We start from the raw sequence: 26142 nt of genomic DNA on the forward strand, positions 1-26142 counted from the left end.
TGATCAAACAACCATGAAAAGGTAGGCTCTCTCTCCCTCAGTTACAGTTCATTCAGAAAGTATTCAGACCCCCTGACTTTTCCACTTTGTTACATTACAGCCTTATTCTAAAATGTATTAAATACATTTTCTTCCTCATCAATTTACACACAATAACACATAATGAAAAAGTGAAAACAGGTTTTTCGAAATGTTTGCAAATTTATAAAAAATATATAACAGAAATAACTTATTTACATAAGTATTCAGACCCTTTGCTATGAGACTTGATATTGAGCTCAGGTGCATCCTGTTTCAATTGATCATCCTTGAGATGTTTCTACAACTTGATTGGAGTCCACCTGTGGTCAATTCAATTGATTGGACATGATTTGGAAAGGCACACACCTGTCTATATAAGGTCCCACAGTTGACAGTTCATGTCAGAACAAAAACCAAGCCATGAGGTCGAAGGAATTGTCTGTAGGCACAGATCTGGGGAAGGGTACTCAAAAATGTCTGCAGGACTGAAGGTCCCCAAGAACACAGTGGCCTCCATCATTCTTAAACTGAAAAAGTTTGGAACCACCAAGACTCTTCCTAGAGCTGGCTGCCCCGTCAAACTGAGTAATCGGGGGAGAAGGGCCTTGGTCAGGGAGGTGAACAAGAACCCGATGGTCACTCTGACAGAGTTCCAGAGTTCCTCTGTGGAGATGAGAGAATCTTCCAGAAGGACAACCATCTCTGCAGCACTCCACCAATCAGGCCTTTATGGTAGAGTGGCCAGACGGAAGCCACTCCTCAGTAAAAGGCACATAACAGCCCGCTTGGAGTTTGCCAAAAGGCACCTAAAGACTCTCAAACAAGATTCTCTGGTCTGATGAAACCAAGATTAAACTCTTTGGCCTGAATACCAAGCGTCACATCTGGAGGAAACCTGTCACCATCCCTACGGTGAAGCATGGTGGTGGTAGCATCATGCTGTGGGGATGTTTTTCAGCGGCAGGGACTGGGAGACTAGTCAGGATCGAGGGAAAGATGAACGGAGCAAAGTACAGAGAGATCCTTGATGAAAACCTGCTTCAGAGCGCGCAGGACCTCAATCTGGGGCGAAGGTTCACCTTCAAACAGGACAACGACCCTAAGCACATATCCAAGACAACGCAGGAGTGGCTTCGGGACAAGTCTCTGAATGTCCTTGAGTGGCCCAGCCAGAGCCCCGACTTGAACCCAATCAAACATCTCTGGAGAGACCTGAAAACAGCTGTGCAGCGACGCTCCCCATCCAACCTGACAGAGCTTGAGAGGATCTGCAGATAAGAATTGGAGAAACTCCCCAAATACAGGTGTGCCAAGCCAATCACTGCCAAAGGTGCTTCAACAAAGTACTGAGAAAAGGGTCTGAATACTTATGTAAATGTGATAGTTCATTTAATTATTATTTTTTTTTTGCAACAATTTCTGAAAACCTGTTTTTGCTTTTTTATTATGGGGTATTGTGTGTAGATTGATGAGGGGAAAAAACAATTTAATCAATTTTAGAATGAGGCTGTAACGTAACAAAATGTGGAAAAGGTCAAGGGGTCTGAATACTTTCCGAATGCACTGTATGCACATCAACAACAACAAGATCAACAACTAATGCTAGCCAGAGCAAGATTAGTTAAAACTACAACGAAGGAACATTGGATAAACCCTCACAAACGTTTCAGCTAGTTGGCCGTCCAAATTGCACTGATAAACAATGGGGAATTGTAGCCTCCTCGTCCTTCTGCTGCTTGCCTGCCAATTCATACCTGTTCCAACCAAGCACCCAAGATAACTGGCTAAAGTTGGCTAGCTTGCTAGCTAGTTACTTCCAGACTCAAATGAGAGAACACCTCACTCTGACCATTTTACTCACCACAGCAGAGCTGGTTAGGCTGTTTACATGTTATCTAGAGCGTTCTTGACTAACTATTACTTTTTTTGCCTACGTTTACTGACACCAGGTGTGTTGTAAATTCATCAGTTGTTCTGCGCTCTGGGACACTCACTCACATGAGAGTGCTCTGAAATCTGAGTAGATAGCATATCTCTTGCGTTCACAAATTCACTCTGGCTAACTGGATAACAGTTGTTTAAGTTCTTGCTAGCTAACCAAATGACACCTGCATCTCTAGATGTGTATTGCCGCCGAAATACGATATGAGGGGAAAAAGTCAGTCAGTCACTCACCCACTCCTCCAATGGCATGTCATCCTCCTAGCAGCTAGCTAGCTATCTATCTAGCTAGCTAGCTAGCTATCTAGCTAGCTATCTAGCTAACGTTAGGCTCCGTGTTTGTAGCTTGCTAAATAGATATGCTAGCCTATTACTGAGCTGGCCCCTCCCCGGATTTTGTGTTAAACGCTCTACAACAAAGCTTTCTTAGTGTCCAACAAGCTTTCTCTGCCCTTAACCTTGTTCTGAACACCTCCAAAACAAAGGTAATGTGGTTTGGTAAGAAGAATGCCCCTCTCCCCACCGGTGTCATTACTACCTCTTAGGGTTTAGAGCTTGAGGTAGTCACCTCATACAAGTACTTGGGAGTATGGCTAGACAGTACACTGTCCTTCTCTCAGCACATATCAAAGCTGCAGGCTAAGGTTAAATCTAGACTTGGTTTCCTCTATCGTAATCACTCCTCTTTCACCCCAGCTGCCAAACTAACCCTGATTCAGATGACCATCCTACCCATGCTAGATTACGGAAACGTAATTTATAGATCGGCAGGTAAGGGTGCTCTCGAGTGGCTAGATGTTCTTTACCATTCGGCCATCTGATTTGCCACCAATGCTCCTTATAGGACACATCACTGCACTCTATACTCCTCTGTAAACTGGTCATCTCTGTATACCCATCGCAAGACCCACTGGTTTATGCTTATTTATTAAACCCTCTTAGGCCTCACTCCCCCCTCTCTGAGATACCTACTGCAGCCCTCATCTTCCACATACAACACCCGTTCTGCCAGTCACATTCTGTTAAAGGTCCTCAAAGCACACACATCCCTGGGTCGCTCCTCTTTTCAGTTCGCTGCAGCTAGTGACTGGAACGAGCTGCAAAAAACTCAAACTGGACAGTTTTATCTCCATCTCTTCACTCAAACACTCAATCGTTGACACTCTTACTGACAGTTGTGGCTGCTTCGCGTGATGTATTGTTGTCTCTACCTTCTTGCCTTTGTGCTGTTGTCTGTGCCCAATAATGTTTGTACCATGTTTTGTGCTGCTACCATGTTGTGCTGCTGCCATGATGTGTTGCTACCATGTTGTTGCCATGTGGTGTTGCTACCATGCTGTGTTGTCATGTGTTGCTGCCATGCTATGTTGTTGTCTTAGGTCTCTCTTTATGTAGTGTTGTGGTGTCTCTCTTTATGTAGTGTTGTGGTGTCTGTCTTTATGTAGTGTTGTGGTGTCTCTCTTGTCGTGATGTGTGTTTTGTCCTATATTTTTATTTTTAATTCCAGCACCTGTCCCCGCAGGAGGCCTTTTGCCTTTTGGTAGGCCGTCATTGTAAATAAGAATTTGTTCTTAACTAACTTGCCTAATTAAATAAAGGTTAAATAAAAAAATTAAAAAAATTAAAAATATTAGCCATGTTATGACTGACTTGTGATCATTGCCCTTTCTAGTTTGATTGTTTTGACATAAAAAAAAGAAATATATATATATATTTAGCAGACGCTCTTATCCAGAGCGACTTACAGTTAGCGAGTGCATACATTTTTCATACTGGCCCCCCATGGGAAACGAACCCTCAACCCTGGCGTTGCAAGCGCCATGCTCTACCAACTGAGCTACAGGGGACTACATTCCCAGCAGTAGTTACATTCGTCCGTTTTTGTCCAGAATATTGAGTCATTGAAACTGAAACAGTGCATCCTGAATGGAGGCAGCAAACAATGTACCAGGCCCAGCTGTGATTTACAACCTTATAGCAATATGTTTTGGAATACCAAAAAAATGTATCGGTGAATTATATTAATCATGCATTGAACTGCATCCATCTATTCTGCCAACAATGCCTTAATGTACGTCATGAAGCGCTGGGTCAAATATAACCTATTTTTAAAACCTCTCATAAAGTTGGTTTTGTATCATAAACTGGGAATTTGATATTTTTGACTGATATTATGATTGTCTGTTTGTTTTATATCTACAAAGTAGTTAAAACGCTGTCAGTTCCACTTTAAACTTCAGGTCACCGGTTACTTTGTGTGCTAAACATGAAATGTTTTTTGCAGTGGGAAAATAGTCGTACATTTCGATTGGGAGATGCTTAATGGTTGTGTTTTTGTATTCTTCTGATTGGGACCTACCGGCTTATTATGTCCGAGTTGATGGACTGCTTATCCTTTAATATCATGCTGTGTGACTGCTTTCTTCCCATCGGCCCTATGCAGTGGTGTAGTGGTGCTTGGAGAAGTGGGTATACTAAGGAAAGGTGGAGTATACTCTAATTTTGCCAAAAAGTTTCCAAACAGACCGCCCAGCGAAGGAAAGGCACCCTGTGTGAAAAGTCCTAGATTTTCCTGTGTTTTTATGAGTTTTAGATTTTCACTCTCAAAATCCCACTTTATTTTATAGAAAAAATATACAAATGTGAGATCCTGGCTCCCCAATGGGTGAGCCTGTTAGATCCTGACTCCCCAATGGGTGGGCCTGTCAGATGCTGGCTCCCCAATGGATGGGCCTGTCAGATCCTGACTCCCCAGTGGGTGGGCCTGTCAGATCCTGACTCCCCAATGGGTGGGCCTGTCAGATCCTGGCTCCCCAATGGATGGGCCTGTCAGATCCTGACTCCCCAGTGGGTGGGCCTGTCAGATCCTGACTCCCCAATGGGTGGGCCTGTCAGTTCCTGGCTCCCCAGTGGGTGGGCCTGTCAGATCCTGACTCCCCAATGGGTGGGCCTGTCAGATCCTGGCTCCCCAATGGATTGGCCTGTCAGATCCTGACTCCCCAGTGGGTGGGCCTGTCAGATCCTGACTCCCCAATGGGTGGGCCTGTCAGATCCTGGCTCCCCATTGGGTGGGCCTATCAGATCCTGGCTCCCCAATGGGTGGGCCTGTCAGATCCTGGCTCCCCAATGGGTGGGCCTGTCAGATCCTGGCTCCCCAATGGGTGGGCCTGTCAGATCCTGACTCCCCAATGGGTGGGCCTGTCAGATCCTGGCTCCCCAATGGGTGGGCCTGTCAGATCCTGACTCCCCAATGGGTGGGCCTGTCAGATCCTGACTCCCCAGTGGGTGGGCCTGTCAGATCCTGGCTCCCCAGTGGATGGGCCTGTCAGATCCTGGCTCCCCAGTGGGTGGGCCTGTCAGATCCTGACTCCCCAATGGGTGGGCCTGTCAGATCCTGACTCCCCAATGGGTGGGCCTGTCAGATCCTGGCTCCCCAATGGGTGGGCCTGTCAGATCCTGGCTCCCCAATGGGTGGGCCTGTCAGATCCTGGCTCCCCAGTGGGTGGGCCTGTCAGATCCTGGCTCCCCAGTGGATGGGCCTGTCAGATCCTGGCTCCCCAGTGGGTGGGACAATGTCGACCCAGGCCCATCCATGTCTATGCCCCTCATGCAAACAGCGCATGATGACAATTGCGAATCACAAATAGTCTACTAACCAACACTTCAGACTAAACATTTTCAATACCTGGTTTGCATACCCATTGATGCCTTAGTTAGCATTTACTGGTAGATAAGTTGAAACGTATTTCCTACCCTACCGGCTACCGATGCCAAAACCAGTTGAGAGCTGCACACTATTGCTGCCTGCAGAAGATTTTCTGCTGAAACTAGGCTGTGTGAGCGGCGCGCATGTGAATATATTTCACGTGCTTTGCGATTGTGTAGGCTACTTTGTGCATTATTTCTCTATTGTACTACATCATTGATAAGTCGTATACCTCCACTACACTCTAAAAATTAGGGGTTCAACAAGGGTTCTTCTAAGATCCTCAAAGTTCTTCGAAGAATCTTAGGGTTCTTGGCATGGAAAATTGCCCCCAAAAGGTTCTTCCAAGAACCCCATAAGAGGTGGGGTTCATCGAAGAACCTCCTTAGTTGGTGGGGGTTCTTGCAGGAACTTAACTGCCCAACGGAAACACTTGGATTTCAATTTGAAAGGACAGCAGGTGCAGGCACTTAACTGAACAATGTAAAGATCTCCTCAATTTAAGGTAAGGTTTGTCCCTTATATGATCTAAATTGATATTGTTTTATTATGATAACATCTATCTTTTCATATTTGTGCAAATCCTTCCAAAACAGAAAATGGACACAATTCAATGGATATCAATCATCAAAGAGGTAAGATAAGAATATGTTGAAGGCTAGCTGTATTGGGTGCAGATGACTGAATTGTTCATTCACATTTACCACAAAAAACAAGGTATGAATACTGTCGTGTGCATGTTTTGTTAAACATCTGTATAATTACTATTTTGGGGATTCACAGACTTCACCCTCCCTACACCTCTGATGAATATAACAGGAAACTTGTTCAATCACAATGCACTGAAAAATCATTCTGGCTATGGATATGGAGAACAACAACACATTAACATCAACACGCCAGAGGATATACCCATTGGACTTGGGGCTCTGCTGGATGTTTACCTAATATTTTTTAATTTTTTATTCTGCTTTGCCACTAAAATCATAATAAACACTGACAACTAAAATATTGTGTTATTGTTATTAATTATTAATAATAATAGGGGGGTACTTCAAAAATTTACCCCAAAAGGTTATTCACAAGGTTCTTTGAGGATCCATTAAAAGTTTTTTTTTTAAAGTTCTTCAAAGAACTTATAGGGGTTCCTCCACAGTTTCAATTTGAAGAACCCCTAGAGGATACTCCAGGAACCTTTTCGTTTTAGAGTGTACACTACTTCGATACGCATCAGTGGAGATTAAGAAGTGAGTTTACGCAATGCCCACTGAAACAAAAGTGGTTATATGGTTTATACCTGCGTATACCCTCCGCTACACCACTAGCCCTTAAAAGTGCACACTCCTACATTAGTGTGCTGGTATTATGGTTGCTGTCCTTTCAGAATCACAAACCTGTCACACACTGAAGGCCTATTGGTTCGCCACTGATCAAACATGTCTATAATAGATATAAAGGCTGTTAAGATATTCATGTTTCAAGAAAGGAGTATGTATTTGGCCTGGCGAAGCGGTTTTATGCTTTGATTGAATGGAAGCTGATAAATGTTTTTTACTCCACTGGTCTCGGCTGGTCTTGGGAATACATTACGAGTCCTCACTGTCCGAGACCAAGTACTAATTTATCCCACTTGGGAATACATTACGAGTCCTCACTGTCCGAGACCAAGTACTAATTTATCCCACTTGGGAATACATTACGAGTCCTCACTGTCCGAGACCGAGTACAACCTTAACCCTAACCCAAAAACCTAACCTTAACCCTAACCCTAAACCTAACCCTAGCTCCTAACCCTAACCCTAAACCTAACCCTAGCTCCTAACCCTAACCCTTAACGTAATTCTAACCCTAACACTAATTCTAACCTAAACCCCCTAGAAATAGCATTTGACCTCGTTGGGACTAACAAAATGTCCCCAGTTGGTCAACAACAAAAAAATGTCCCCACAAGAATAGTTAAACACGTCCACACACACACACACACACACACACACACACACACACACACACACCAGAATGCTTGAGTCACATCCGACACTCAATTAAAAGTACAACCGTTTATCCTACGTGTGTATCTGGAGCGGTGCTCCATACGAGCGTCTCTCCACCTGAAGAGATAGGGGCTAATTAACCTTTTCCTGGGGATCTCATTGCCCCAGGTGCATCTTGTCACATTTATATATACACACACGTATCTCCACCGCGCTAGCAAATGTATTCAGCGCAGTGACTGGGGCTAGCGCTGCTCTGACACCAGCATCAATATGATTTATAAACCTGCTCATTGACCCAGTTTACGTTGAAAAGAGAGAAAAGTGGGACTGGGAACGCATCCCTCTCTTATCTGCAGTGGTGAGATACATGCAGTGGAGCAGGCCTGGAGTCAGTCTGTGGTGAGATACATGCAGTGGAGCAGGCCTGGAGTCAGTCTGTGGTGAGATACATGCAGTGGAGCAGGCCTGGAGTCAGTCTGTGGTGAGATACATGCAGTGGAGCAGGCCTGGAGTCAGTCTGTGGTGAGATACATGCAGTGGAGCAGGCCTGGAGTCAGTCTGTGGTGAGATACATGCAGTGGAGCAGGCCTGGAGTCAGTCTGTGGTGAGATACATGCAGTGGAGCAGGCCTGGAGTCAGTCTGTGGTGAGATACATGCAGTGGAGCAGGCTTGGAGTCAGTCTGTGGTGAGATACATGCAGTGGAGCAGGCCTGGAGTCAGTCTGTGGAAGCATGTCAGGCAGCATTAGATTAACAAAAGCAGAGTGCTAAGATATCCTGCAGGCGCCAACTTACAGCCTCTTTCTGCTAATAACCTAAAGTGTAAGACACTGAAAGAAAAGCCATAATGAAATCTGGTGCACCCTTTCAGCCAGTGTACTGTATCATTATTGCATATCTATAGGCAAAAGGAAAAGCAAGCCAGTTCGTCTATCTATGAGTAATGTAGCAGTGTGTGTTCATTGGGTAATATTTAATACGAGTGACGTGTAAGGTTGACCCAGCAGTTGGAGGCTTAAAAGCATTGGAGTGGAGGCAGCGGTACATAGTCACCATAGTTGTTTTTTTACAGTTTGTGGAGTTCCAAAATCCAGGTAGGTATTTTTACAGTGCAGGACAAAAACAGAACATAACATAAAAATGACTTAAGTGTTTTATTATGCTACAATGGTCCATCATGGTCTGCCTGGAGGAGCTTTACCCCAGGCCTTAAGTAGCCATAGCAACCAAAAATAGTTAACCAATAAAAATCAACACATTCTAAATGACACTTAATATTCTCCATAACATAAGGTAGCGTTAATTCATCAAAGTATGTTAATTCAAAGAAATCATCAGGCTACTTAAAAAGTGACATAGGATCAATTCCACAATGTTTATAAATTCCCATCTACTTCTACTTTACCACATTTGTTTTGATCCAGGGAACCCCTCTACAGTTGTCCTTGGCTCACTCAAAACAGGTTTGTCATTCCTGTAGGACAGATGGACACTACAGACAAGTGAGTTTTCTATGGCAACAAAAACAATAATACTTTCATTGTTTTCAAATAAATAGAACATGATTTTTACATATAAAAGTTGCTATAAATAGATGTAACAATAAATATACAATGATAACTCTTCCTCCTCTTCCCCCTCTTCCTCTCCTCCCCCTCTTCCTCTCTTCCCCTCTTCCCTCTCTTCCTCTCCTCCCCCTCTTCCTCTCCTCCCCCTCTTCCCTCTCTTCCTCGCCTCCCCCTCTTCCTCTCCTCCCCCTCTTCCCCCTCTTCCTCTCCTCCCCCTCTTCCCCCTCTTCCTCTTCTGCCCCTCTTCCTCGCCTCCCCCTCTTCCTCGCCTCCCCCTCTTCCTCTCCTCCCCCTCTTCCTCTCCTCCCACTCTTCCTCTCCTCCCACTCTTCCTCTCCTCCCCCTCTTCCTCTCCTCCCACTCTTCCTCTCCTCCCACTCTTCCCTCTCTTCCCTCTTCTGCAGCAGTTGGTGGTGGTGGTGTTCAGTGAGTGGAGCTCAGTGTGGTGTCCAGAGCTCAACAGTGCTCCTCGACCCAGCAGACACTGTCTTCAATCTGTTTCAGAGCTGCAATTCAATTATCTCACCGGGGTCCTGCTCAACCACTCGTGAGAGAAGTTGGTAGAGGTGGGAGAGAGAGGGGGGGAGAGGGTGGCAGAGGTAGGCTCAATACGTCTCAGCACCCTCCTCCTCCTATAAGACCTGGCTCTAGTTAGCAGCCAGAGAATGAAGAAAGCCTGGACCCCATCATTGTCCATCATATCAGTGCTCCTATGCTTTCCTCTCTCTGGCCTTTCCTTATCCCCTCTTCTGCTGAACCTATAACCCCTGACCCCTCACCTCTGAGCCACTAAACGTTCAACACCTCATTTAAATCCCCCTTGGCCGCCCAAGCCTGAGAGAGAGAGAGAGAGAGAGAGAGAGAGAGAGAGAGAGAGAGAGAGAGAGAGAGAGAGAGAGAGAGAGAGAGAGAGAGAGAGAGAGAGAGAGAGAGAGAGAGAGAGAGAGAGAGAGAGAGAGAGAGAGAGAGAGAGAGAGAGAGAGAGAGAGAGAGAGAGAGAGAGAGAGAGAGAGAGAGAGAGAGAGAGAGAGAGAGAGAGAGAGAGAGAGAGAGAGAGAGAGAGAGAGACAGTGACAGTGACAGTGAGAGAGAGAGAGAGAGAGCAGAGAGAGAGCAGAGAGAGAGAGAGAGAGAGAGAGAGAGAGAGAGAGAGAGAGAGAGAGCAGAGAGAGAGAGAGAGAGAGAGAGAGAGAGAGAACAGTGACAGTGGAGAGAGAGAGAGAGAGAGAGAGAGACAGAGAGAGACAGAGAGAGACAGAGAGAGAGAGAGAGAGAGACAGACAGAGAGAGAGAGAGACAGAGAGAGAGAGAGAGAGAGACAGAGAGAGAGAGAGAGAGAGAGACAGAGAGAGAGAGAGAGAGAGAGAGAGAGAGTAGAAACAGGGAAAAAATGAAAATAATAATCTGGATCCTTCATAAAATGTTGATGAATTTTTATTTAGGCTGGAAGAGGCCTCTTACAGCGATCGATAGATCAAGCTGCTGTCACACTGTTAGCACCTGGGTGCTTCTGGGAAGCCCGGGGGAGGGGCCAATTGGCAGCCGGTTGGCCCCGGCAACCAACCCCAAGATTCACACAGTCCATTTCCTTAACACCCCCTCCCCATAGCTACCATCACTGGTCAACATAATCACCCCAGAAACTATAAGGTCCATATTCCTCAAACACACACACACACACACACACACACACAAGATAACAGGCCCCGGAAGGAAACCATACACAATTGTCGTCCACATAAGCTCTTTTAACTATTCATTTCATTTATGTATCATCATTCCCCTGTTCCAAGATGGATGGATAACAATGCATAAAAAGCTCTTTGTATTGATCAACTGTGGGAGCAGACTTCATGAAAGGCTCCTCTCACTTAAGCTGCCAGTCCAGCCAATTCCCCTACGGCCCCAGTCCAATACTGTTTCACTTCTAATGACCTGAAACCTGGCAGCCCAACTCACTCTTTCCTGCCCTATGCACAGCAAGTGGAAGAAGGGTCCAAATTACAGTGAGGGAAAAAAGTATTTGATCCCCTGCTGATTTTGTACGTTTGCCCACTGACAAATAAATGAGCAGTCTATAATTTTAATGGTAGGTTTATTTGAACAGTGAGAGACAGAATAACAACAAAAAAATCAAGAAAAACGCATGTCAAAAATGTTATGAATTGATTAGCATTTTAATGAGGGAAATAAGTATTTGACCCCCTCTCAATCAGAAAGATTTCTGGCTCCCAGGTGTCTTTTATACAGGTAACGAGCTGAGATTAGGAGCACACTCTTAAAGGGAGTGCTCCTAATCTCAGTTTGTTACCTGTATAAAAGACACCTGTCCACAGAAGCAATCAATCAATCAGATTCCAAACTCTCCACCATGGCCAAGACCAAAGAGCTCTCCAAGGATGTGAAGGACAATATTGTAGACCTACACAAGGCTGGAGTGGGCTACAACACCATTGCCAAGCAGCTTGGTGAGAAGGTGACAACAGTTTGTGTGATTATTCGCAAATGGAAGAAACACAAAATAACTGTTAATCTCCCTCGGCCTGGGGCTCCATGCAAGATCTCACCTTGTGGAGTGGCAATGATCATGAGAACGGTGAGGAATCAGCCCAGAACTACACGGGAGGATCTTGTCAATGATCTCAAGGCAGCTGGGACCATATTCACCAAGAAGACAATTGGTAACACACTACGCCGTGAAGGACTGAAATCCTGCAGCGCCTGCAATGTCCCCCTGCTCAAGAAAGCACATATACAGGCCCGTCTGAAGTTTGCCAATGAACATCTGAATGATTCAGAGGAGAACTGCGTGAAAGTGTTGTGGTCAGATGAGACCAAAATGGAGTTATTTGGCATCAACTCAACTAGCCGTGTTTGGAGGAGGAGGACTGCTGCCTATGACCTCAAGAACACCATCCCCACCGTCAAACATGGAGGTGGAAACATTATGCTTTGCGGGTGTTTTTCTTCTAAGGGGACAGGACAACTTCACCGCATCAAAGGGACGATGGACGGGGCCATGTACCGTCAAATCTTGGGTGAGAACCTCCTTCCCTCAGCCAGGGCATTGAAAATGGGTCGTGGATGGGTATTCCAGCATGACAATGACCCAAAACACACAGCCAAGGCAACAAAGGAGTGGCTCAAGAGGAAGCACATTAAGGTCCTGGAGTGGCCTAGCCAGTCTCCAGACCTTAATCCCATAGAAAATCTGTGGAGGGAGCTGAAAGTTCGAGTTGCCAAACGTCAGTCTCGAAACCTTAATGACTTGGAGAAGATCTGCAAAGAGTGGGACAAACTCCCTCCTGAGATGTGTGCAAACCTGGTGGCCAACTACAAGAAACGTCTGACCTCTGTGATTGCCAACAAGGGTTTTGCCACCAAGTACTAAGTCATGTTTTGCAGAGGGATCAAATACTTATTTCCCTCATTAAAATGCAAATCAATTTATAACATTTTTGACATGTGTTTTTCTGGATTTTTTTGTGGTTATTCTGTCTCTCACTGTTCAAATAAACCTACCATTAAAATTATAGACTGATCATGTCTTTGTCAGTGGGCAAACGTACAAAATCAGCAGGGGATCAAATACTTTTTTCCCTCACTGTAAATTAATACAATTAGTTACTAAAACACAGGCTAGGTCTCGGTGTGTAAAGGCAGGGTGCAGAACAAACAGAAATATTCCAGAGAGTTAAATGAAGGAACCGTCAGCCCTGGAACCTTACACAGAGCCCAGAGGGTGTGTGGCCCCTGAGGGCCTCTGTGAGACTAGACAGGAGCCCCTCCATGGGAACCGTGCTTAGACCCGGGGGGTGGGGTGGGGGGGGGGGGGTGGGGGCTCATCTTCAAAGGTAAGCTGATGTTTGGGTCAGCAGCAGCAGCCTGCCAGTCAGTGTCTTCCAGCACAGCCCTGGCAGCCCGTGTCAAATGTCCATCAGGAGCTTTCATCTGTGGCTGTCGCTCCACCCTCCAACCCATTATCCCTCTGCGATAGCTCTGCCCTGACATCATCCAGCTCACTGTAGTCTGACAGTTGGACAAGTCCGACTCAAAGGCCTGCCAGGATCTCTCACTAACCCTCATAGACCTCAAACACCATGATCCCTCCCCTGGGCTAGAACCTCTATCCTATCCCCACAGTTATGTCTACTCACTCAAAATACAACACAATTCTGTAGAATCATCTCTTCAAAAGATATGCCAAAAAACAACGAAAGCACAGATCAAACATTCTCTTGAAAGTAGACCTCACCCGCTCTTAGCTTGGGTTTAATGCAGGCTATGACATAGAGGACTTCTCCAGCTCTTTCAGTCACTGAGAAACAGCATGACTTCTAAAGCCAGACAGAATAAACACTAGCATGTCATGTAATTACAGAGTCTATTCAGTCTATTAAAGGTACTCTGATTTACTCGGCTTGAATTTATTTCTGAACAAACACAGTGCAATTTCCTGTAGTTCGCAAAGACAAATTGTGTTCTTCTGAAATAATAGCATTATTAAATGTCGGCAGAAAACCACAATGTCCAACAACAAGATAATGTTTCATGTATCGGTCTGTCTTGAGGCTTTAAACATAAACCCAGTCATTCCTTCTGGAGAGCAAGGGACAAACAATGTCTGAGGCTGCCTTTTCCATCAGTAAGGTTGGTATGGAAAATCATTCTACACCAAAAAAAACATGGAGATCAACATAAACAACCTAAGAGGACGACTGATAAAAATAACAGAATGTAATGTAGGTAGTTGTTGACTCACATGCTACTTCCAACGATGCATTGCGACTGATGGCTTCTCCCAGGTAGTTGCGGGCAACGCAGACGTAGGAGCCCTCATCCGGTTTGGAGCGTCGTCCGTGGACAATACGTAGGAAGAAGAGGGAGCCGCTGGGAAGGAGCATTCGGTGAGACCGCGGGTCGTCTTTGTCCGTTTCCACCCGCTCCCCGTCCTTGTACCACTCCACCGTGGGGCTGGGCCTCCCCTCCGCCTTGCAGTTGAGGGTGGCCGGCTCCCCCTTGGACACGATCAGGTCAGAGGGGTGCTCCACGATCCGGGGTGGGGAGTCCTCCTGGCGCAGACGGGACCCTGGGAAGAGAAGAGGAAAGAGAGAGGAGATGAGGAACAGCATTACATGAACAGTAGATGCTTTTAACAGCTCACTCTTTTCCTTAAACTAGTTCTAGCATTCTCAACTCTCTCATATAAACATCACTTAGAGGCAGTAAGAGACTATTGACGATGGTCCTATTAGCATCCATTCAATTAGTATAGCTATAGGTGCTTCTGCTTGTTTGTTCTGTCTTTCCACCTCATCAGTTGATAGGACAGGGCTCCATCCACCAGTCCAACCACCAGTTCACCCCAGTCCAACCACCAGTCCAATCACCAGTTCACCCCAGTTCAACCACCAGTCCAACCACCAGTTCACCCCAGTCCAACCACCAGTTCAACCACCAGTTCACCCCAGTCCAACCACCAGTTCACCCCAGTCCAACCACCAGTCCAACCACCAGTCCAACCACCAGTCCAACCACCAGTCCAACCACCAGTTCACCCCAGTCCAACCACCAGTCCAACACCAGCCACCTGCCCCTCTCTAACATACATTTAAGGCCTCCTGGGTAATTGGACCCAAGGGTGAACAGAGTATGGAGGCGTGGAGACAGCATACATCTGAACCCCAGCTACACACACATATACAAACACACACACACACAGAGGTCTGTCTCTGTGTAATGTGACTGTTCAGTAGGCTGGGTCTGGGGCCAGGGCTGGGTCTGTTAAAATGCGATTCCCCTGAGGTTCAGAACATGGCCTGTTCCTTTATAGTGGAGCTAACACTGGGCCAGCCAGGGTCTTTATTGTGAGTCTAACACTGGGCCAGCCAGGGTCTTTATAGTGGAGCTAACACTGGGCCAGGATTGTGAGTCTGGCCACTATGATAATGCTGCCCCAGCCCAGTCTCAGTGCCATGTGTGTCTCTCTGTGACCAAGTCTTAACCGTGCAGATAGGACACCAGAGGCCACATTTACATCACTGAGGCCCCGCAAAAGCTCCAGACAAAAGAGTTTGATCCAACACCAAACCGTCACACATGCAGGCCTGGAGCAGTATGAAGAGGGCTTTACTCTGACAACTATTTAGTTAGTATTGTCCTCTGTCTTCTGGCAGCAAAATGTTGATGAATAAATGAAGGATGTATTGTTGCGTGCCACCTCCCAGTCAATGAAACATATAGCGTAATACACTGCAGTTAATAGTCTTGGTGTCGCAGAAAGGATGGTGATTGGCAGTGTTCAGTATAAGACTGCAGTGTCAGGTGTGTGTGGGTACAAGGCTTTGCCCTTCCCTGGGGCGGTAGTGTAGGTGTGAGTGGCTGAGGTCCTGTATAGAGGAGCTGCCTGCCTGCCTGCCTGCCTGCCTGCCTGCCTGCCTGCCTGCCTGCCTGCCTGCCTGCCTGCCTGCCAGCCAGCCAGCCAGCCAGCCAGCCAGCCTGCCTGCCTGCCTGCCTGCCTGCCTGTGTCAGGGCTAACTGCAGTATGGGACTTAGACATACAGTAGTCACAGCACAGCAGTAGGTTTTTAGCTCTTTGTTAAGCTGGGTGGGCACATGTTCAACTCTCTGTCCCACCTCGTACCCTGGGGGTAGGGGACGCACTGTACCCCAACATGGTCCCCTGCTACAAGGACACACTGAGGGAGAAACCTACCAGTCAGCAATAAAACACTTTAAAAAAACCTGTGTGTGTGTTCCTCTTAGCAGCGGTCAGGCAGATCAGACAGTAGCGCATTGACCCCAGAACAGGGCCGTTGTCTGTTCCTCTCTCCACCTAATTTGGGCTAATTCCCTCCATTTCCCTGTCATTGATTATCGATCAGGCCTGGTGTCCAAGGCCTAAGTGGGGCCACAGACAGGGGCTTGTAGGGGAGGGGGTAGGGGAGGCACAATCAGCTCCTGGTGTCCATCTTCCATTGATCTAATCTCCATGGATTTGTGTAGCTGCTCAACTATACATCTGCTATTGGTTGTGAAATGAGAAAATCCATGTTGCCAGCCATTTGCTTTTTCTATTCAATAATGGAACTACTCTCCCCTGCCTCTCGTTCGCTTGTTTTTCCCACGTCTTCCTCCATTGGCAGTATTTGGGAAGGTAAGCACAAATTCAGACTAGCCCTGCAGCCAGTGTCTCTGACAGTGTTGGGGGGTATGGGTTCAGGTTAATATTGTGGCGCTAAGTGAGTTAATGAATGACGTACTAATTAACATGATGACATAGTTAAATGGAGGGTTGCGATAAGGACTTGGAGACCCTCTCTCCCAGATGGAGTGTCAACAACACATTCATTCCTATCTCATTGGAGCATCTGCTTCCCCCACAATCCACTGGGTCCACAGTAGCTTTACACCCAAACCAATGCCCAGGCGCCACGCTGAATCTGTGGTGACTCGATTCGATTTATATAAATCTAATTTATTTTAATCCAATTTGTTTTCCAATCTACTGCCTTCTAATTACTTAAACCTTGAGTCTCCATCTGCTCTCCTGTTTCCTGTGGACATTTACACAGCAGATGCATCCACAATTGTCCTTTCCCTGCCAGGCAAACCAGAGCTATGTAGATGGAAGGGGCAAACGTGACTGGTCAGACTGACCTTCCTGTCTAGAGGAGGATGGTTAGGCTACTATATATTCATAAAGTAGTAAAACTGATGCTACCGCAATTAATCCATCCATCTACATGTAAATGAAATGGTTGATAGGAAAATTGCTAAAGATTTAACACCTGTGAAATGATGCCCTCTGACACAGCTGAGTAACCCCAGTGAACACACACAAACACACACACAGGCACACACACACACATACACGCAAGTGCACTTACACACACAAACACACTGTGATGTCCCCCAGCATCACGGTCCCCTGGCTCCCCTCCTCCCTGTGCAATGCCCCCAGCCCCAGCTGGACCCAGAAACAGAGTGAAAGGCTAATGCGTCTTCCCATCAGCCACCACACAGCTCACCAGCCTCCTGACTCACAGGAGAGAAAGTACATTTGCTGCATCCTATTGGTTCTCCTTTCTCACTCACTTGATGGTAAATGGGCTTTATGTTGCCCTCTTAAGGGTGCTGTGCAATCAAGTGCTCTCTGAGCTGAGGCGAGTGCACTTCACAGGGTCTCAGGGCACACGTTCCAATCAAACGCCTGTCTTTCCCCTGCTCGGCAATAACGCCTCCATTACTTTTCACCCCTACCGTGGCGTGGCGATCTGGGCCGAGCAGCCAGTCATCAACTCCTCAACTAAAGCACAGACCATGTAGTAAACAAACAGGACCAGAGGAGAGAGATAGAGAAGGGATGATATGAGGGAGGGGATGACCCACTGCCTCCTCTTTGGTCTTTTTACTACAGGGGCTTGATCAAGATAGGAAACAGTTGTCAGATGTTGTGGCGCAGTGGTCTAAGGCACTGCATCGCAGTGCTAGCTGTGCCACTAGAGATCCTGGTTTGAATCCAGGCTCTGTCGTAGCCGGCCGTGACCGGGAGACCCATGGGGCGGCGCACAATTGGCCCAGCGTCGTCCAGGGTAGGGGAGGGAATGGCCGGCGGGGATGTAGCTCAGTTGATAGAGCATGGCGTTTGCAACGCCAGGGTTGTGGGTTCGTTTCCCACAGGGGGTATGAAAATAATAATGTAAGTCGCTCTGGATAAGAGCGTCTGCTAAATGTAAATGTAATGTTGTTGCAGTGGTCTGAATGCTCTCTTTGTCTTTTTCCTGTGGCTCAAATCTAGCAGTGCCTTTCTTCAACATAGATTTGCTAGCGAAACGGCTATTGACTGCCAAGAAATCATAAACGGAATCCTTAAAACAAATCTCAGAAAACACATTGACACATAAAAACCTCAGGACACACCTCCATTTGTTATGAGGAGTTTTGACATTTTCATTTTGGACCCAGAATGTTATCGCTGTTTGACCAAAGCCTGACTATAAACACCTCTTTAACGGCATGCGTGTGTGAACGCCGCAGCTCTCCATCTCCTTCTCCTCTCTCACTGCCAAGGATAGAGCAGGCTAAATCAGCAGCATATCTACCCCACACAGTGACCACACAAGAAGCATGTCTCGTTCTATTCTCTTTAGCACATGTTTATTCATGTTTAGACCAGAAGGTTGGGCCTTTGATAATCTTGTTGTAATTATTTTTATTAGCTCCCAGGAGAATTCCCAGCCCACCAACCAAATCAATACCCGCACCAGTCTCCTCCAGAGCAGGAAGGAAGGGCTCCCCAAAGAGATATCAGTTATTCTGCCAACAGACAGGAGCGCGTGCAGATCACAGGTATCCATGGGCAACCTCAGACCCAAGCGTTCCAGTGTTCCAGTCACCGAAGCTCCGTAAAACATCAGATAGAAACCCTGGCCAAGACTACATCAGCTATGGGGTTAGGACTGAAGAGTGTGAGACACATTTAGAATGAGGCATCCATTCTGCGTGAGATGTTAGCTGAATGTGAATGAATGTCAAATGATATACAGTAAAAAAATATATATATATATATTTATTAAATATGTATTGTCTAATATTGGTTGTCTACTCTGTCCATTTCTCCCTGTACCTCCTTGATTCTCTCTCCTTCTCCATCTCTGTCCCACCAGTGTCCTGTCCCTGGTGTGTAGGGTGACAGGGCCATATCTGTCTTGTCATCAGAGCGGGATGTGAGCGGGCGGTGGTGGGAAACTGGGGGTGGCGATGGGATGATGTTAGTGGCCGCCTCACGCCTCCGCGCTGGCCTGCCGTGTCACCCCGCACATGGCCCCCTCAGCCCCCTCCGCTACCCAGATTCATCTTCTTTAGGGGCGCTGTCAGTGGCGTCACACCACACTGCCCCTAACACAGTCACCCAGACACTAGGGCTGTGAGATACCAGTATCTAGATAGTTTTTCCATGGCAAAAATGAAAACCCGAAGCAGACCATTATCTTTGGTCCTTTAAAAACCTGCTGTATGTAAAAAGCTGTGCGCTATAGCCTGGAACATAAATAAACGTGACTCTGGATGACAACATAATGATGTTTGTTTCCAACATTAGGGCTGTTTTCCTAAAGCAGTTAAATCTGCTTCGTGTTTTGTTTCCTTGCCATGATACCAGACACAGCTCATCTCTAGGAGACACCCATACATATCACAGCAGCTCATCTCATCGAACACAGCAACCTGCTCTCTCCTCTGGAATTTGGTCTATCCTTCAGGTTCTAACTAACCAATCCCTGAAGACTGGAATGCAACCACATCCTTCCACTGCAGCAGTATAAACAGAGAGAGAGCTGCCTGGCTGCCAGTGAGCTCACAGGTGCAAAGCAGATTCCACTTCCATCCACTGCAGCGAAGGCAGAGAGGCCGGCCGGCAGGCAGAGACACAAGCTGGGCCCTGTTCCACTCGTGCTCTGCACTCTGCCTGAGCCCCTCACTGTTAGGACCTATACTGAAAGCACACACTAGACTGTCAGGGTAATTCCAGGAGCTGCCCCAAACCCAAACCTTCCACCGCAGTAGACTCTCTCTGCCTGTAACAATGATCAGACTGCATTGCACTCTGAATATTTTGGGCAGCGGTGTCTTATTGACTTTGTGTCTGTTCTGTGTATTTGTCCTTTTCCTCCCCTGCAGTTAAAGTATATAAATAGATAAGTGTGGGACAGAGAATATCAGATTCTACAGCAATGGGCTGGGCTGATTCATTTACTCTCTCTCTCTCTCTCTTTCCCTTTTTTCCTGTTCCTCAGTCTCTTCCTCAGTGTGTTGTTGTCTCTTCCTCCAGGAGACGGCCTGTCAAAGCGGAGCTGACTTGAAACGAGAGACTAAAGAGGAGAGGAAGAAAAGAGGGGAACATTTGGGCTGTGAGTGGCTGACTGGGAGCGTGGCTGACTGGGAGTGTGTTGATGAGGGTGGTGTTCTCTCTCTCTCTCTCCCCCCCCTCTCTCCCTCTCCCTGTTCTGGCTGATTAGTGTGAGGAATCTGGCCCTGTTCTCTGCGGGGCTGTCAGGGCGTTGGCGGGGACACTGAACTGTGTGATGCAGATGAAATGATTTCCAATGTGAGGCCCACTCAAGCATGTAGCCCACTACTACTGCCCTCCCTCCCCTCCTGCAGAGTCATCAGAGTGGCCCTGTGCCTGGTCATTTGTCTGCCTAACTCTGATCTGCACAGCCATGAACGCACCAGTAATGTACAACCTTCATACTCTGCTGCATTACAGTGCCTTCAGAAAGTATTCACACCCCTTGACTTTTTCAACATTTTGTTGTGTTACAGCCTGAATTTAAAATGGTTTAAATTGAGATTTTGTGTCACTGGCCAACACACAATACCCCATACTGTAAAAGTGGAATTCTGTTTTGGGAGTTATTTACAAAGTAATAAAAATGAAAAGCTGAAATGTCTTGATTCAATAAGCATTCAACCCCTTTATTATGGCAAGCCTAAATAAGTTCAGGAGTAAAACTGTGCTTAACAAGTCACATAATAAATTGCATGGACTCACTCTGTGTGCTATAATAGTGTTTAACATGATTTTTGAATGACTACCTCATCTCTGTACCCGACACATAGAGTCGAGCAGTGAATTTCAAACACAGATTCAACCACAAAGACCAGGGAGGTTTTCCAATGCCTCGCAAAGAAGAGCACCTATTGGTAGATGGTAGGGGAAAAAAGCTGACATTGAATATCCCTTTGAGCATGGTGAAGTTATTAATTACACTTTGGATGGTGTATCAATCCACCCAGTCACTACAAAGATACAGGCGTACTTCCTAACTCAGTTCCCGGTGAGGAAGGAAACCGCTCAGGGATTTCACCATGAGGCCAATGCTGACTTTAAAAACAGTTAAAGAGTTTAATGGCTGTGACAGGCAGTGGTGTAAAGTACTTAAGTAAAATACTTTCAAGTACTACTTAAGTAGTCATTTTTGGGTATCTGAACTTGGATGGATTATCTTGGCAAAGGAAAAATGCTCACTAACAGGGATGTAAACACATTTTTGCACAAAATTTGAGAGAAATAAGGTTTTTGGGCATATGGAACATTTCGGGGATCTTTTATTTCAGCTCATGAAACATGGGACCAAAACTTTACATGTTTTGTCTGTTACTTGAACTCTGTGAAGCATTTATTTGGGCTGCAATTTCTGAGGCTGGTAACTCTAATGCACTTATCCTCTGCAGCAGAGGTAACTCTGGGTCTTCCATTCCTGTGGCAGTCCTCATGAGAGCCAGTTTCATCATAGTGCTTGATGGTTTTTGTGACTGCACTTGAAGAAACTTTCAAAGTTCTTGAAATGTTCCGTATTGACTGACCTTCATGTCTTAAATGTATACCCCCCCACACACCTTTTTACAACACAACTGATTGGCTCAAACGCATTAAGAAGGAAATAAATTCCACAAATTCACTTTTAAGAAGGCACACCTGTTAATTGAAATGCATTCCAAGTGACTACCTCATGAAGCTGGTTGAGAGAATGCCAAGAGTTTGCAAAGCTGTCATCAAGGCAAAGGGTGGCTATTTAAAGAATCTCAAATATTAAATATATTTTGATTTGTTTAACACTTTTTTGGTTACTACATGATTCCATATGTGTTATTTCATAGTTTTGATGTCTTCACTATTATTCTACAATGTTAAAAATTATCAAAATAAAGAAAAACCCTTGAATGAGTAGGTGTGTCCAAACTTTTGACTGGTAGTGTACTTTTACTCAAGTATGACAATTGGGTACTTTTTCCACCACTGGTGATAGGAGAAAACTGAGGATCGATCAACAACATTTTAGTTACTCCACAATACTAACCTAATTGACAGAGTGAAAAGAAAGAATCCCGTACAGAATAAAAAATATTCCAAAACATGCATCCTGTTTGCAACAAGGCACTAAAGTAATACTGCAAAAAATATGGCAAAGCAGTAAACTTTTTGTCCTGAACACAAAGTGTTATGTTTGTGGCAAATTCAACACAACACATCACTGAGTACCACTCTCCATATGTTTAAGCATAGTGGTGGCTGCATCATGTTATGGGTATGCTTGTAATCGTTTAGCACTGGGTTCAGTCTGCTTTCCACCAAACACTGGGAGATTAATTCACCTTCCAGCAGGACAATAACCTAAAACACAAGGCCAAATCTACACTGGAGTTGCTTATCAAGAAGACAGTGAATGTTCCTGAGCGGAAGAATTACAGTTTTGACTTAAATCTATGGCAAGACCTGAAAATGGTTGTCAAGCAATGATCAACAACCAGTGTAGAGCTTGAAGAATTTTGAAAAGAATAATGGGCAAATATTGCACAATCCAGGTGTGGAAAGCTGTTAGAGACTTACCCAGAAAAACTCACAGCTGTATTCGCTGCCAAAGATGCTTCTACAACGTTTTGACTCAGGGTTGTGAATTGTTATGTCAATGAGATATTTCTGTATTACATTTTTTATAAATTTGCAAACATTTCTAAAAACGTGTTTAAAAAAATATTTGTAATCAATTTGGAATTCAGGATGTAACACAACAAAATGTGGGATTAGTTAAAGGGGTGTTAATACTGTCTGAAGGCACTGTATGTACTTCCCCTTTTGAAACTGATATTCAAAACATATCCTATCTGGGTTTACTTTGGTCTGAATGTCTTTGTATGCATCTTAGCAGAAAATACATTTGCAGATGTACAGTCGTGGTCAAAAGTTTTGAGAATGACACAAGTATTGGTCTTCACAAAGTTTGCTGCTTCAGTGTTTTTAGATATTTTTGTCAGATGTTACTATGGTATACTGAAGTATAATTACAAGAATTCCATAAGTGTCAAAGGCTTTTATTGACAATTACATTAAGTTTATGCAAAGAGTCAATATTTGCAGTGTTGACCCTTCTTTTTCAAGACCTCTGCAATCCATCCTGACTGATGGCAGCCCATTCTTGCATAATCAATGCTTGGAGTTTGTCAGAATTTGTGGGGTTTTGTTTGTCCACCCGCCTCTTGAGGATTGACCACAAGTTCTCAATGGGATTAAGGTCTGGGGAGTTTCCTGGCCATGGACCCAAAATGTCGATGTTTTGTTCCCCGAGCCACTTAGTTATCACTTTTGCCTTATGGCAAGGTGCTCCATTGCTGGAAAAGGCATTGTTCGTCACCAAACTTTTATTGGATGGTTGGGAGAAGTTGCTCTCGGAGGATGTGTTGGTACCATTCTTTATTCATGGCTGTTTTCTTAGGCAAAATTGTGAGTGAGCCCACTCCCTTGGCTGAGAAGCAACCCCACACATGAATGGTCTCAGGATGCTTTACTGTTGGCATGACACAGGCCTGATGGTAGCGCTCACCTTGTCTTCTCCGGACAACGTGTTTTCCGGATGCCCCAAACAATCGGAAAGGGGATTCATCAGAGAAAATGACTTTACCCCAGTCCTCAGCAGTCCAATCCCTGTACCTTTTGCAGAATATCAGTCTGTCCCTGATGTTTTTCCTGGAGAGAAGTGGCTTCCTCGATGCCCTTCTTGACCCCAGGCCATCCTCCAAAAGTCTTCGCCTCACTGTGCTTGCAGATGCACTCACACCTGCCTGCTGCCATTCCTGAGCAAGCTCTGCACTGGTGGTGGCCCGATCCCGCAGCTGAATCAACTTTAGGAGACGGTCCTGGCGCTTGCTTGACTTTCTTGGGCGCCCTGAAGCCTTCTTCACAACAATTGAACCTCTCTCCTTGAAGTTCTTGATGATCCGATAAATGGTTGATTTAGGTGCAATCTTACTAGCAGCAATATCCTTGCCTGTGAAGCCCTTTTTGTGCAAAGCAATGATGATGGCACGTGTTTCCTTGCAGGTAACCATGGTTAACAGAGGAAGAACAATGATTTCAAGCACCACCCTCCTTTTAAAGCTTCCAATCTGTTATTCTAACTCAATCAGCATGACAGAGTGATCTCCAGCCTTGTCCCCGTCAACACTCTCACCTGTGTTAACGAGAGAATCACTGACATGATGTCAGCTGGTCTTTTTTGTGGCAGGGCTGAAATGCAGTGGAAATGTTTTTGGGGGATTAAGTTCATTTTCATGGCAAAGAGGGACTTTGCAATTAATTGCAATTCATCTGATCACTCTTCATAACATTCTGGAGTATATGCAAATTGACATCATAAAAACTGAGGCAGTAGACTTTGTGAAAATTAATATTTGTGTCATTCTCAAAACTTTTGACCACGACTGTACATGTGTGTCTACATTGGCTTGCGAAAGTATTCACACCCCTTGGCATTTTTCCTATTTTGTTGCCTTACAACCTGGAATTAAAATTGATTTTTTGGGGGTTTGTATCATTTGATTTACACAACATGCCTATCACTTTGAAGATGCAAAATATGATTTATTGTGAAACAAACAAGAAATAATAACTTGAGCGTGCATAACTATTCACCCCCCTAAAGTCAATACTCTGTAGAGCCACCTTTTGCAGCAATTACACCTGCAAGTCTCTTGGGGTATGTCTCTATAAGCTTGGCACATCTAGCCACAGGGATTTTTCCCCATTCTTCAAGGCAAAACTGCTCCAACTCCTTCAAGTTGGATGGGTTCCGCTGGCATACAGCAATCTTTAAGTCATACCACAGATTCTCAATTGGATTGAGGTCTGGGCTTTGACTAGGCCATTCCAAGACATTTCAATGTTTCCCCTTAAACCACTAGAGTGTTGCTTTAGCAGTATGCTTAAGGTCATTGTCCTGCTGGAAGGTGAACCTCCGTCCCAGTCTCAAATCTCTGGAAGACTGAAATAGGTTTCCCTCAAGAATTTCCCTGTATTTAGCGGCATCCATCATTCCTTCAATTCTGACCAGTTTCCCAGTCCCTGCCGATGAAAAACATCCCCACAGCATGATGCTGTCACCACCATGCTTCACTGTGGGGATGGTGTTCTCGGGGTGATGAGAGGTGTTGGGTTTGCGCCAGACATAGCATTTTCCTTGATGGCCAAAAAGCTCAATTTGAATCTCATCTGGCGAGAGTACCTTCTTCCATATGTTTGGGGAGTCTCCCACATGGCTTTTGGAGAACACCAAACGTGTTTGCTTATTTTTTTCTTTAAGTAATGGCTTTTCTCTGGCCACTCTTCCGTAAAGCCCAGCTCTGTGGAGTGTACGGCTTACAGTTTTTTCCAACTGCTTACACACGTTTTCAAAACTATGTCGCCTTTTTTCAAAACTCTCACACAATTCCCAAAACTGCACACACAAAATGCTAAATGCCTCACATCTCCTTCAAAATGTAACACTTCATTCAAAATGCCATAAACACATGTCAGAATGAAGCATTTGCATCAAATGGCAAACACTACTTTCATAATAGTAAATTTTTGGATATACCATGTAAACACTGTTGTTCTAAATCTAAAGCTCTTTGGTCTTTCATAGGCTTATATATATACATTTCAATACAATGTTATACAGTGAAAGTAATCTGCTGAGAGGGGTAACAAGTACACTGTAAACACCAATGCAATGTAGAAACAGAAAATATTTATTAGGCCAAACATTACTGTTGTATACAGTAGCATACAACAAAACCATAAACATATGTAAACCAAAAGTATATTCTTTAGAATACAGTAAAGAACACAATTGTGTGGGGGGGTCCCGGGGGTGCAGTCCAGGAAATGGTAGGGGTGGGGGGCAGTCACCAGTGCTAAGCTACGCTTCATCTCTTCTCCGGGCTGGGTCTGGCCACAATACTTCGTCCACATCACAAGATACGTTTTCTCTTGCCAAACATCGAGGGAAGTATCTCCTAGCATGGCGTATCCAACCTTGGACAGAGGCAACCTCTATGTCCCCACATGCGTCCTCCATTGCCTGGAGAAGCG

General features: G+C 45.4%; 1 protein-coding gene across 1 annotated transcript in view; it reads right to left on the minus strand.

Moving 5' to 3' along the window:
• LOC121567787 (roundabout homolog 2-like) overlaps positions 1–26142 on the minus strand; it is a 308519-nt gene that overhangs the window by 261846 nt on the left and 20531 nt on the right. The window contains 1 exon segment of the mRNA XM_041878069.2: positions 13993–14319. Coding sequence (XP_041734003.2) covers positions 13993–14319 — 327 coding nt within the window.

This window comes from Coregonus clupeaformis, chromosome 6, assembly GCF_020615455.1.
Source record: "Coregonus clupeaformis isolate EN_2021a chromosome 6, ASM2061545v1, whole genome shotgun sequence".
In the NCBI taxonomy this organism is placed as follows: domain Eukaryota; kingdom Metazoa; phylum Chordata; class Actinopteri; order Salmoniformes; family Salmonidae; genus Coregonus; species Coregonus clupeaformis.